At 46.1% G+C, this 13,088-nt stretch overlaps 1 protein-coding gene across 4 annotated transcripts; it reads left to right on the top strand.

Moving 5' to 3' along the window:
• Positions 1–3,771: 3,771 nt before the first annotated feature.
• TMEM14C (transmembrane protein 14C) lies at positions 3,772–11,634 on the top strand. 4 transcript variants are annotated; one of them, XM_077886473.1, is made up of 7 exons: positions 3,791–3,926; positions 4,917–4,976; positions 5,099–5,166; positions 5,486–5,562; positions 6,569–6,670; positions 10,125–10,212; positions 11,139–11,634. In XM_077886473.1, the coding sequence occupies exons 3-7, from the start codon at positions 5,144–5,146 to the stop codon at positions 11,191–11,193; spliced, it is 345 nt and encodes a 114-aa protein (XP_077742599.1). In that variant the 5' UTR covers positions 3,791–3,926; positions 4,917–4,976; positions 5,099–5,143; the 3' UTR covers positions 11,194–11,634. The 4 variants fall into 4 exon arrangements, with proteins under 4 accessions (XP_077742598.1, XP_077742599.1, XP_077742600.1 ...); XM_077886472.1 differs by lacking the exon at positions 4,917–4,976 and having other exon boundaries at positions 3,772–3,926; XM_077886474.1 differs by lacking the exon at positions 4,917–4,976 and having other exon boundaries at positions 3,823–3,921.
• Positions 11,635–13,088: the final 1,454 nt, after the last annotated feature.

Genomic DNA, 13,088 nt, shown 5'->3' with positions numbered 1-13,088 from the left:
CTTCTGTACTATCCAGGTGGAGAGGGGAATGTAAACCATGGCTCTTGCTGGCACCTCCAACCCCAGAGAGTTCCAGCAGGTCTCCCACTATTTGGTAGACACTCGAGGATTAATAAATAGATTTCCTTCACTTGTACGAGTTTGAGCACAAGCAGGGCAAAGGACAGAAGGAGAGGGAGAAGCAGGCTCCCTGATGAGCAGGGAGCCCAATATGGGGCTCAGTCCCAGAGCCCTGAGATCATGGCTTGAGCCAAAAGCAGATGTTTAACTGACTGAGTCACCCAGGTGCCCCAAACCACTGGGTTTTTTGGTGTGCCCTAGGGATGAGGAAATGTACTTGTGGGTTCCTCACTGATCTTCCTCCCAGCTGCAGGTGGTTGCTTTGGTGGTGGGGTTCCATTGTTACATTGTCTCTACCTCTTCTACCTTTATGTGGTCCCCCTATTGTTTTTTGTGCAGAAAGCTATTCAATCAATAGAACAGAATTATTCCTCAGAAGTAATTCTCTAGATGTAGGTGTAGATTCAGTGTGTCTATGTGTCTCTGCTTATTAAATTGATTTAATAAACCATGTGATTCAAGCATTTTAGGTTAGTCGATGAGCCTTTCTGCCCAGTGACTTCTGGCAGAGCTTACCTGGTAGTATCCTTAGAGGCCAACAGGTCCTATAAAACTATATAATTTATTTGAGGGAATTCATGTTCATTTTGTTTTGTTTTATTTTTCTATGTGGAAATGTATAGTCCACATATAGTCTTCACCATCTAAATGTTGAAGTATCTACTTTGATTCTTGTGTCTGAGCAGATTCTCATCACAAATTCACTCTTTCCCAATTTAGAAAGTGCCATGTTCCCTATATCTCCCCCATCCTTTTTTTATTCAATAGCCGTGTTTTGAGTGTTCACCATGTGCCAGGGCCAAAAGGAGAAGTGTGATCCTTACCCAAATGAAAAAGTTTTGGTAAATAATTAAATGTTGCATGAACCGGATTAGTTCTATCTTGGACAAATGCATCATTATGACTAATCTGTGATCTGAAACCTTGAGCACAGGTCCCTCCACTCTTTCCCTTTGTGTAGCCACACCATTCAGTATACCGTCAGGGCATAACGTCCTTGATCTGCCCTGGAGATAAGATTGACACATACCTGTTCTTAAACATCCTTCTCTTAGGTGGTCCCTCAGCAAGTACTCCCAATCTAGCACTATGAAAGCAAGTGTTAGGGGAGGTGGGATTACAGATGCCTACTTGTCCTGTGGCAGCCAAAGAAACACTTTGGCCTAAGTCCCCCCTAATAAGCCATTTCTTGCCAAGTGAGAATTGTTGGCTTTTTCCTTTGGTCTTACAGCTCCGTTGGCCTTTGGTGGTCATTTTGTGTACACCTCCCTTTCACAGAACACATGGAATGGCCTGGGACAGTCAGGGGCAGCTTGTCTGAGGACTAATAAAAAATGAGATTGACTTTTTAGACATAAAAAGACCTCTCTGGCAGAAGAAATCAGGTGCTATCACAGCAAAGAGAGACTTAACTGCAAGAAACAAAAAGCAGCTTGGGCTATTCCAAACTTCAACAGGACACAGGGATGGGTTTATAACAAAGACAGAAGTGTGTCTGACAGAAGCTGGGGTAGGAAGAGAACCAGAGCTCAGAAAGGGACAGGGTGCGGTCAGGGCAATCTCTCTCTCGTCTCAGACTCTCGGCGTGTTTTCATTTTCTCTGCAGCATGGCCTGTTCTATTCTATATCTGCTCATTCATTCCACACATGTTTATTGCATCCAGTGTGTGCCAAGCATTATTCTAAATGCTGCATAAACATCCTCATTCTCCAGGAACTTAAATGCTAGGGTGGGGAGATGATTTTACAGTTAGTAACTGATACAGCATACTAAATGTGGAGGTAAGTGCTAAGGAGAAAAAGAAGCTGTGGAGGGAAGTGCATATGCATTGCAAGTTTATCTTTAAAGATTTTATGACAGAGTGCGCACGTGCAAGAGCGGCAGAGGGGGACAGAAGAAGAGGGAGAGGGACAAGCAGACTGCCTCTGAGCATGGAGCCTGATGCGGGGCTTGATCCCAGGGCTCTGGGATCATGACCTGAGCCAAAGGCAGACGCATAACCAACTGAGCCACCCAGGTGCCCCATATGTGTTGCAATTTTAAGCAAGATCCAGGAAGGCCTCATTGACAAGGTGATATTTGAATAGAGACATAAAGGAGACAAGGAAGTGAACTGGGAGATTATCTGGGAAGTTCTGGGCGATGAAGCGGCTGGTGTCAGTGATCAGAAGTGGGAACAAGGAGGCCGCAGCAACATAAGCAAAAGGGAGATGAAAGTGAGCTGAGGGTAGGGAGGTAGATGTGTAGGACGTTACAGGCTACTGCATGAGAAAGGGGGCCACCAGAGGGTTATTTTTTTTTTTTTTAAGATTTTATTTATTTATTCTTGAGAGACCGGGAGAGGCAGAGACACGGGCAGAGGGAGAAGCAGGCTTCCAGCGGGGAGCTTGATGTGGGACTCCATCTCGACCCCAGGACCACGACCTGAGCCGAAGACAGATGCTCAACCACTGAGCCACCCAGGTGCCCCTGGAAAGTTTATATTTGAGACTGTACGAGCTGCAATTTCCTTCTTCCACTCAGGATTGTATCTGTTAAGATTTATCTATGTCGATTCTTGTAGGAGATGAAGAAGAGAGCCGTCAAGGATAAACACCCAAATTTTGGTGTGTGGCAACTGAGTGATCGTGCAGGCAATGTAAGGAAGAGAGCAGATCGGCAGTGGGAAAAGAATCACGTTTTGTGAATCCTGGGGCATACAGAGGTAGCAGGAAATTAGATTTAACTGACCTCTTCTCCTCCCTTAAGATGCTGCTCAAGTAAACACCCCAAGTCACACACTGTCTGGCTTGTGGCCACCGTCTCTGCAGCAAGAAAGCAGCTGTCAGCATTGCAGGCAAACCCCTGACCTGCCAGAGTGACAGTCGTCCTGGAGGGCATGCCCCCGGCTTACCCCAGGCCCGCCGGCTAGAGGGTCTTTCAGAGCCCATCCTCGGGTGCCCTTGTCTCTTAACCGTGGCCTCCACCCTCAAGCGTGCCGCAGATCGCGATGCTTCTTGCAAGACCCGACTCAAATCCTAGGCTGCAGGGAGGTTTCTGGCGAGCCACACTTCCTAGCTCAGCCTAGTCGGAGCTGACTCCACGGGACTCAGGGGGCGGAGCGCGAGTCCCCGCCCCAGACCCGGCCCCGCCTCCGAGACGCATGCGCGACTCCTCCCTCAAACCCCTCCCCATGTGCCTCGCGTACCCGGGGCGCATGCGCGCGCCGCGACTCCTCCTCCCCAAGCCCCGCCCCATGTGCCTCGCGCACCTGGACGCATGCGCGCGCCTCAAACTCCGCCCCTCGTGCCCCGCCCCTTGCGCCTCACCTACCCGGGGCTTTTGCGCCCGCCGCGATCCCGCCCCTCGAGCCCCGTTCCAAGCGCCTCGCCTCCCCGGGACGCATGCGCGTCCGCCGCGACTCCGCCCCGCGAGCCCCGCCCCATGCGCCTCGCCTACCTGAGACGCATGCGCGCGCCGCGACTCCGCCCCGCGAGCCCGCCCCATGCCCCTCTCCTCTCTGGGACGCATGCGCGCGCCGCCACTGTGCCCCGCGAGCCCGCCCCATGCCCCTCTCCTCTCTGGGACGCCTGCGCGCGCCGCGACTCCGCCCCCCCCGAGCCCCACCCCATGCGCCTCGCCTCCCCGGGACGCATGCGCGCGCCGCGACTCCGCCCCTGGAGCCCGGCTGCCTGCTCGCCCCGCCCCACGTTCCGCCCTGCCCTCGGGACGCAGAGCGTGCGGCGGCGTTTCCGGCCGGACCGTCGCTCGCGTCTCACGTCTGCGCGCCCTCGTCGCCCGGTGCAGGCCGGCGCGCAGCGGTTCGGTACTTGGGGGTTTATGTTATCTTGTGCCTCTTAGACCTTTGGGGGTTAGCTAAGGGGCTTTGCTGTCACCCAGTGCTCGTCCCCCGGGTCCGGCAGGGCCTTCAGGCTGCGTCATGGTCGCCCTTCTCGTCGCGCATGTTTTGCTTTCCTTAAAATAGGCCGTGAATCCTGCAGGAGCCCTGAGCTCCTGGGACAGCTGCTTTGCAGATGCAGCGTGGTGGCGATGGTTGCCCGGGGATTTTACCGCTCCAGCTCGGTGCTACTTGGAATTCCTGGCCGGCACAGTTCCAAGCGCCCCTGGCCCCACAGTTAAAAACTTCAGTGTGAATTGCTTTCACGCTGAGCCCTCACTGGCCACCAAATGCATTTCTTTGAGATAAAGCAGGAGTCATTCCCTACTTCGCCACGAGCCAAGTGTCCCACGTTGTGACCTGGGCTTCCCTGCATTTTAGCCCCTCACCGGCCTCTGTCTAACAAGAAGTGTGATTTGGATTCGAAAGCTTTGCAGATGTTGAGTATTGCAGTAATTCGGTGCTTTGGGGAAGGGCGGGAAAAGGGGGCAATTAAAATAGGTGAATCCAGGGCACAGGAGAGACTTAGTTTCTGATTCAGTAGTCAGTTGGTTAGCTGATGAAAAGGTGAACGCCTTACCTGGGCGGGGCCGGTCAGCGCTTTTTGTTGAGTCTCCTGTAGGCCTGTGTTGTTAGAATGAAGGTTATTACCAGAACGGTTGGTGTCTGCTCAGCTTTTATATGTGCCAAGCACACTCTCTCTCTCTCTTTTTTTTTAAGAGTTTATTTATTTATTTGATAGAGCACAACAAGCAGGGGGAGGAGGAGAAGCAGACTCTCCAGTAAGCAGGGAGCCCGAGGCAGGGCTGGATCCAGAACCCCGGGCTCATGACCTGGGCCAAAGGCAGACGCTTCACTGACCAAGCCCACCCCCCCCCCCCCAGCACTTTTACTTATTGCACCGTTTGATGCCCACAGGAGCCCTAGGAAGTTTGTACCATACTTATCCTCACAGTACAACGAAGGAAGCTAAGAGAGGTTGGGAGCTAGCCCGTTACTTCTTAGCTACTACAGGGTGGAGCTGGAACTTCTACCTGCTTCCTTCTGGGTGCTAGAGAGCCGTGCTCGTAACCACCTCTGATCCAGCCCCTCGTCGGCAGGTGCAGGCCTCGTACTCTGCTGTCTGGTCAGAGTGAAGGAGAACGATGCAGAAGGACTCTGGCCCACTGTAAGTACAGTGAATGGGAGGGGAAATAGCCAGGAACGTCTCAAAACCAGAGCTTTCCTTATCTGAAGAGGGCCCTATGAGTAGACTGCTGGGCAGCATAGGGTATGGGAGGGTGGACATGTAGGCCAGGGACCTGGGTTTGAATCCCTAGCCTCTGGCATGCCTAGGGGGCAAGTCACCTAACCTCTGGGATCTATCTTCATTTGTGCAGTGATAGGGCTGTTCTGGAATGATGATGCTTCAGTCCCATTCTGTCATTGGTTTTTGTTTTGTTTTTTTAGACCTGGTTGGCACTGATTTCTTACTTGTTCATTTTCAGAGTGCCTATACACTGGATTGGCTTTGGTTATGCGGCGCTGGTTGCTTCTGGTGGGATCATTGGCTATGCGAAAGCAGGTATGGTGTGTAGCTATTTAACCTCTTAAGATTTTCACATTGTTGCTGGTAAAGAGAGTCCTCAGGGTCCCCAGAGTGCAGTCTTTTTTGAGTCAAGTTTGCCTTAAGCTCCTTAGCTTGAGTGCAGGCTTCTCGTGCATCCCTTAAGCTCCTCCTGCACTTGCTTTTCGGTTATCTGGTGGACCGGAGTCAGGCTTCTTGTCTGCTGACTTGGTCTTGGCTTCTTTATCTAGAGCTGCTGGGCAGGGTCGTAGTAGGTTGTTGTTATCATTGACCACCACACATCAGCCTTGACCCCAGAGTGTCATCCCTGCCCTTGAAGTAGGAAAAACCTTTTTTGAAGTCTCCTCGTTAGACTTAAGTCTTTCTACCTCCTTTCTAGCCTGTATCCCTACTCCAACACACAGACACACACCAGATTCCCATTCTCCAAAAAAGATTTTATTTATTTATGACTATTTAAAAAAAAAAAAACTCATTGGCCCTATTGCCCTCTCCTTTCTCGCAATTTGCCTGAGGTCCTGCCTATGAACAAGTCTAGCTCTTGGCAGGTTAGTCAGGCCAGGTTAGGAGCCCTTTTCTCCCTAGGTGGAAGCATCTGTCTATTAAGGAGGAATATTTATGATATTACACTACTTTCTTTGTAAAATAGCAAGCTCCCCAAAACATTTTCATGCAATTTCTCCTTTCTCGCAATTTGCCTGAGGTCCTGCCTATGGACAAGTCTAGCTCTTGGCAGGTTAGTCAGGCCAGGTTAGGAGCCCTTTTCTCCCTAGATGGAAGCATCTGTCTATTAAGGAGGAATATTTATGATATTACACTACTTTCTTTGTAAAATAGCAAGCTCCCCAGAACATTTTCATGCTTGGGAGCTCTTTGGTTATGAGCTGTGTTGAGATTAATTCTCTTTCCTAATTTACTCTGTAGGGAAAGAAAATTTGGTGAATTCTGTTCATGAAATGAGTGTCTGACATTATAACACAGGACTCTGTTTGCTTCCTCACAGGTAGTGTCCCATCACTGGCTGCTGGGCTGTTTTTTGGTAGTTTAGCAGGCCTGGGTGCTTATCAGCTGTCTCAAGATCCGAGGAACATTTGGGTTTTCCTAGGTATGTCAGTGTCACTGTCTCACTGGTATAATTACGTATCCAGGATACTCTAACAAAAGGCTCTGGTTTGGTGGAATGTGGCAGGTTCTTTGCAAGAAGACAGTTTTACTACTACTGTTCAGTGCTAGGGAAGTTTTAAAATTGGGGGTAGGGGAAGTTGTGCTGGTTTCTGTTTATTTTCTGTGTGCAAAATGTGGAAAGGTTTTCATGCTTCATAAATTTAGATTTAGCCAACGATACTAATAATAAACTTGTACAAGGCAAGTATATGTCTCTTAATCATTATGATTGCCCATTGAAGACTGTATGCTTGAGCATTACCAAAGGATCACATGTCAGGGTTAGGTTTGCATCAATATTGCATTTTTCACATTTGAAAATCATTTATTAGCCCTTTAGCGCTAATCTGAATGTGTGGCATAGGCCTTGCCTTCAAGGAGCCTTTGCCTTGACTGACTTGAAACATGAGTCTGTGGGGCTGCCGGAGTCCCCTGTGAGCAGCACAGATGGGGAGGAGCACCAGGAAGGGAAGATTACTTCTTATCAGGGTGGCTTTGGGTGCATTTTTATTGAGCTCCACCCATGTTTCAGACATTGCACTGGGAATATGGGCCTCACTGTCTCGACAAACCCGCAGAGCCAGAACTCCTATAGTTTTGGCCTTTATAAGGGTGGTGGGGAGAACAAGCATGTTAACAGTGGTTTGCAGGAGTTGGCACGGGCTGAGAAGGGAGAGGTCAGCAATGGCTGATGGGATGTGCTGGGGAAGAGGGAGGTGCCCAGCCCTCAGCTCTGCCTCCCAGCTCCTGCACTCAAGCTCCTGAATGACTTTCAGACTTGTTTTTTCTCATTTCTGACTGCACTATGAGCAAATGACCTCACTGCCTACTTGAAGAACACAGTCATTACATGGCGCAGTATGCCATCAATGTCCATGCCTTCTGCTGTGCTTTTTCTCTCCTCTCCAAGGCCTGTCCCTCCATCCAGGCTTTGAATCTCTCCTCCTCCACCTTCTGGAGTGTTATCACTGGTGAAGATGCCATCTCTTACTTGGAATCCACCCTGTTGATGGGTCCCTCCTCATGTTCACATGTGTCCTCTCACCCGTTAAAGAGAACAGGACCTCTCGTGACCCTACTTCCTTCTCCACTTGCCACCCTTCTTCCTCTGTAGAAACTTCTCTAAAATAATCCGTTAATTTGTTTTTATTTCCTTTCATCTCACTTTCTCGACTCGTTCATTCCATTTTTGTTTCCTTTGTCCATGAAAATAGCTTTCCCTGATTGTGCCAGTGACCTGGATTTTTCAGAATCCAGTGTATATTTTTTTAAGATTTGGAGTGAGCAAACGTGCAAGTGAGGGAAAGAACAGAGGGAGAGGGAAGAGAGTATCTCAAGGAGACTCCCTGTTGAGCATGGAGCCTGACATGGGGCTTGATCCCAGGACCCGGAGATCATGATCTGAACCAAAATCAAGAGTTGGGTGCTCAACCAGCTGAGCTACCCAGGTGCCCCTGCAGTGTACATCTTTCAATCCTCATTTGAGTTGGCCTGTTAACTTTCTCAGCATAGTATACCAATCCATTTTCCACTCTATTTTCCTTTTTTTTTTTTTTTCTTTTTTGTTGACCCATCTTCCTTTTTGGCCATTAAATGTTGAAGTTCTTAAGACCTGGCTCATTTTTTGTTTGTTTGTTTAAGATTACTTACTTGAGAGCAAGCGAGCACGTCGGTCTGCTTATGTGAGCAGGGGGGGAGAGAGAGAATCCCAAGCAGATTCCTGCTGAGTGTGAATTGTGAGGTGGGGCTCAGTCTCACGACCCTGAAAACATGATCTGAGCCACAATCAAGAATGGATGCTTAACCAGCTGAGCCACCCAAGCTTCCCAAGATCTGGGTCTCTTTATCTTCATACCCTCTTGCTGGGCTCATTGCAGCCCAGGCCTTAAATTACAATTGAAACAGGTAATAGATACACAGATGAATCTCTCCTCCAGGCTTTACTCTTATATATACAGTTGTGTGCTTGACATCTTTTATCTGTTGTCTCAAGGCATCTGCCCAAACCTGACTTCTGTCCTCACATACATTGGTCTTCAGGGTTCTCCATCCATTTGGGTCTTGCTCTCTCCTCTTCCATCTTCATATTTCATTCATCAGTGAGTTCTATTGGTACTAACCTCCAGCACATATCCTAAATTGTCCCCTTCTCTGTCTGCATGGCCACCATCCTCATCCCATTTATCTTGGTATTTTGCCTGCATTCCTGAGGAAGTTTATTAATAGGTATCCCTACATGCTCTAGTTTCCCTGCAGTTTGTTCTTCATGCAAAAGCTAGAATTTTGTTTTTACAGTTCATGTGTCCCTCTGCCTGATATCTTATAATGGCTTCTCATTGTTCTGAGGATGAGGACCACTGTCCATGCTCTGAGGTCTGGCCCCTCTTCTGCACTAGCTGTATTTTAGCCTTCAGTTTCCTCTCCCCACAAGGCCCCATGTGTATTATTCCCTCAATTTGCAATATGCTTTCTTACCCCTTTAGCTCATTCACTCCTACTTTTCAGATCTTGGCTTGATCTTCACTTCCTCAGCAAATTTCTTTCCTGACTTTCCTGAACAGGCTAGATTCCCTGCTTAGACACCTTTTATTTATTTATTTATTTATTTTGACACCTTTTATTTTTTAAAAGATTTCATTTATTTGAGAGAGCGAGTGAGCATGCGTGTGATCTCAGGCAGAGAGAGAGGGAGAAGCAGGCTCCTTGCTAAGCAGGGAACCTTAATCAGGACTTGATCCCAGGACCCTGGGACCACGCCCTGAGCCGAAGGCAGGCACTTAACTGACTAAGCCACCCAGGTGCCCCTAGAGACCTTTTTTGATGATAGTTTGTCCTCCAACACCTGGTGCAATGCATGGCATATAATAGGTATTTTAACAACTGTTGAGTAGAAGAGCAGACAGCGTAAATACATCAGCAAGAAATAGCGGGGGAAAAAGGGAAGAAAAAAAAAGACCTATGGCAAATTTGGAGAAGACTGGGATGCCTGGGTGGCTCAGCGATTGAACGTCTGCCTTCAGCCCAGGGTGTGATCCTGGGGTCCCAGGATTGAGTCCTGCATTGGGCTCCTTGCAGGGAGCCTGCTTCTCCCTCTGCCTGTGTCTCTGCCTCTCTCTCTCTGTGCATCTCATGAATAATAAATAAAATCTTTAAAAAAAAAAAAAAAAGATGGGGGAAGCCTCTGGCTGAAGAGTGGTGAAAGGTGAGGCCGAGAAGGCCGCTTGGTCCGGACGCTGAGCGCCTTACGTACCAGTGTTTGTGTTAGCCTGGTGGCGCTGCCCCAGCCCGGGGAAGGAGATGGTGTGAGACGGGGTCTGGCCCTTGAACGGGGGTAGGGCTGATTCTCCTGCATACAACACGAAATGATCTTTGATTCTTCTTATCTTTCACATCAGCTACCTCTGGAACCCTGGCTGGCATTATGGGAATGAGGTTCTACCACTCTGGAAAATTTATGCCTGCAGGCTTAATCGCAGGTGCCAGGTATTTTCTGTTTTCTTGCTGTTCTTCACTACTGAGGAGTTTAGTTTAAGGTCCCAAATAGTTCGTATGTTCAGGAATTTACTTGTTCTGGCGTACCTGATGCTAGGCATCATTGAAATCATTTAATTCACACACAGGATTAAATGCAGAAACAGTAGTTGACTTAATGCCAAAACGAAGTAACTGTATTCATGACTCTGTTCTCACATTTGTGGTCTGGTCCATCCTGGCTCCGGCCTACAGTGGAAGGAGCTTCATGCAAAGCCATGACTCTGGCTCTTTCTGTGACTTTCAGCATGAGTTCCATATTTCCTAGCTGTGTGGGCATCTTTCATTGAAAATTTTGCTAAAAGGGAATTTTGATTAAACCTTGCTATCTAAGTTTGGTTATAAAACTTGAACCAGATTGTTTAAAAAAAAAAAAAAAATATATATATATATATATATTAAGTATAACGAAGTTACTCTGAGGGCAGATTTTTTAAGCATCTGTCTGGAAGAAGATTGCTTACCTGACTTTGATCATAGTTATGATGCTGTCAAGCATTGTGCTTTATGGTCAGCGTAGACCACGGTCAAAAGTGGTGAATTGGAGGCTGGAAATCTACCATTATGTGGCTCTGTGACCCTGGAGGGACCTTGGTCTTCCCATCCTTCAGTTTGCTCATCTCTTTGAATTATCGGCTGTTAGATTAGGAACTTCGACTCACATGTACAATTTTAAGGCAAGTGGAGTGTGAGACTGCCCCTCGGCACGTAATTTCTTTGGTACTTCCAGGAGTGGAGGTTCACCTGTGCCTGCTGTGCCTTGGCATCTCCTCACCGTGTAGTTGTGGAGGACCTACAGTTTTAGGTTCTTGAAAAAAAAGTCAAGTGCCTGTTCTGTCCTTTACCTGATGTTTTTTGTTTATGTTTCTTTTGAACAGTTTGCTGATGGTCGCCAAACTTGGAATTAGTGTGTTGAATAAACCCCATCAGTAGTAGCTATGTCCCAGCTTGGACTCATGAAGAATTTTAAAACTTCTACTATTTTTAGTGTATTAAGAGAAACAAGTATTCTGACATTTTACTTAAAACAAAAAAATAACATTGAACTTCCAGGAGAAGAAATCAGTCATTATCATTACAACCTTAAAGAGGTGGGTGGTATGTAACCTGAGAGCTTCTTCTTATACTCTCATAAAGTTTGATTCTTATACATGATGTTGTCTCTTCTTTCTGTATCTATAGGTAAAGCCTCAAGGGGTAAAATGTTAGGTATCAACATTGAGGGCCCTGAAACCCCATGCCCTACTCAGAACAGTGAAAAAAGTCTCTTAGGAGCTTTAGGATTTCTGTTCTTTGGCTCATTTTAGAGCACAGATCTACCTGGAAAGAATGTCAAATGAAATATTGAAAATAAAGTTTACTGTAAGTAATGTTTTCCATGGTGTCTTTGTGTTGCCAGAGCTGTCTAGAACATAGAATGAAATGTGAATAGTAGGAAGCTGTAGGAATGTGAAAGTGTTCTGTTAATATTTTATTTAGTAATTAACAATTTTGAATAATTTAAGGGCCAAGGAAAATTACTTATGATTTTGCATTGCACTGAAGCTTGTTTTAAAAAATGATCCTTAGGATTTCTAAGATTAGGACTCTATAACCAAAAAAGGAAGAAAAAATGAAAATGTGGTTAATTAACTAATCTATAAATCTGAAACTAAAATAGCCTCTGAAACTTGAATTGCCTGGTTTGGTCTCTACACACATTAATTGGATATTGACACGTTTTCACTTCACTTTCTTTTTTTTTCTTTCTTTTTTTTTTCTCTTTTTTTTTTCCTTTTTTTTCCTTTTTTCCTTTTTTTTCCTGTTTTTTTCTTTTTTTTTCTCACTTTCTTTTCAGCATTGAGTGTTATTAACTCCTGCTCAAACTAAACTCACTTTAGCTTCCTCCTATTTAAAAAGAAAAGGGTTATTTGCTCCTTACCTTTTCCCTAACTGGTATTGGTTGGATTTATAATTCAAACACTTATTAATCAAGTTTATACGTTTTCTTAAATTGCTTGAAAGGAGCCCTGATTTTCTCATCCTTGTTTTATGTGACATGGTTTTGACATGACTGCCTTGGCCTATTCTTAAACTGTAATGCCCGGAGCTCTGCACAAGTTTGGTAAGTTTGGTGTGACCAGGGTGGTGTATTCTAGACCATATATTTTTCTTAATACAGCTAGGATCAAAATTAGATTTTTGGTTAGCCTCATCACAGCAGTAACTCATTAAATGGTTTGGTCTACTGAGACTTCAGGTCTTTTTCTTGCATATGCTATTAATAACAACTACTCCCAGGTAGGAGATGGTTGGTCCTTGATGTCACATACTTGCAAATAATTGATTAAGTTCAAATGTTCCAGAGTTCCTGGAAGAGTCAGTAATTACCTTTTATCATGTAGTTGTACCAAATTCATGGTTTAAATTAAAAGGACAAATCCATTTACAAATAGGTCATTGGCATGTAGTATGACTTCATGCTCTGGTGAATCAGATTATTATGAACTTCTTAAACATTAGTATCATATAGTCTGAAAGGAAAAGGAAAATGGACAAAGAAAATCAAGTAGGCAGAACATTGTATTATATCTTTTTGGTATTTTAAAAGCTGATTTTTATGGAAACGTGTTTAGGAGAAAAACAAGTGGTTATAGTTAGTGTTACAAAGGCCGGAACACCACAGGTGGCCTGGGTGTTCTTCAGCACAGAGAAGAGCGGTCTGTGCATTATCTGTGTTCACAGAGCTCACCTCCGTCTTTTTTGTTTCTTTTTTAAGATTTTATTTATTTATTCATGAGAGACAGAGAGGTAGACATAAGCAGAGGGAGAAGCATGGAGCCCAGTGT

This window comes from Canis aureus, chromosome 37, assembly GCF_053574225.1.
Source record: "Canis aureus isolate CA01 chromosome 37, VMU_Caureus_v.1.0, whole genome shotgun sequence".
Lineage (NCBI taxonomy): Eukaryota > Metazoa > Chordata > Mammalia > Carnivora > Canidae > Canis > Canis aureus.
Note: the sequence above shows the minus strand (reverse complement) of the source record. Positions and strands in the feature narration are given on the sequence as shown.

What these genes read in the sequence shown, in the direction of transcription:
- TMEM14C (XM_077886472.1), top strand. Translation starts at nt 5,144, where the DNA reads ATGCAGAAGGACTCTGGCCCACT. An exon ending in CAGAAGGACTCTGGCCCACT is followed by an intron (nt 5,167 to 5,485) that starts GTAAGTACAGTG and finishes GTTCATTTTCAG; the next exon opens with AGTGCCTATACACTGGATTG. An exon ending in CATTGGCTATGCGAAAGCAG is followed by an intron (nt 5,563 to 6,568) that starts GTATGGTGTGTA and finishes GCTTCCTCACAG; the next exon opens with GTAGTGTCCCATCACTGGCT.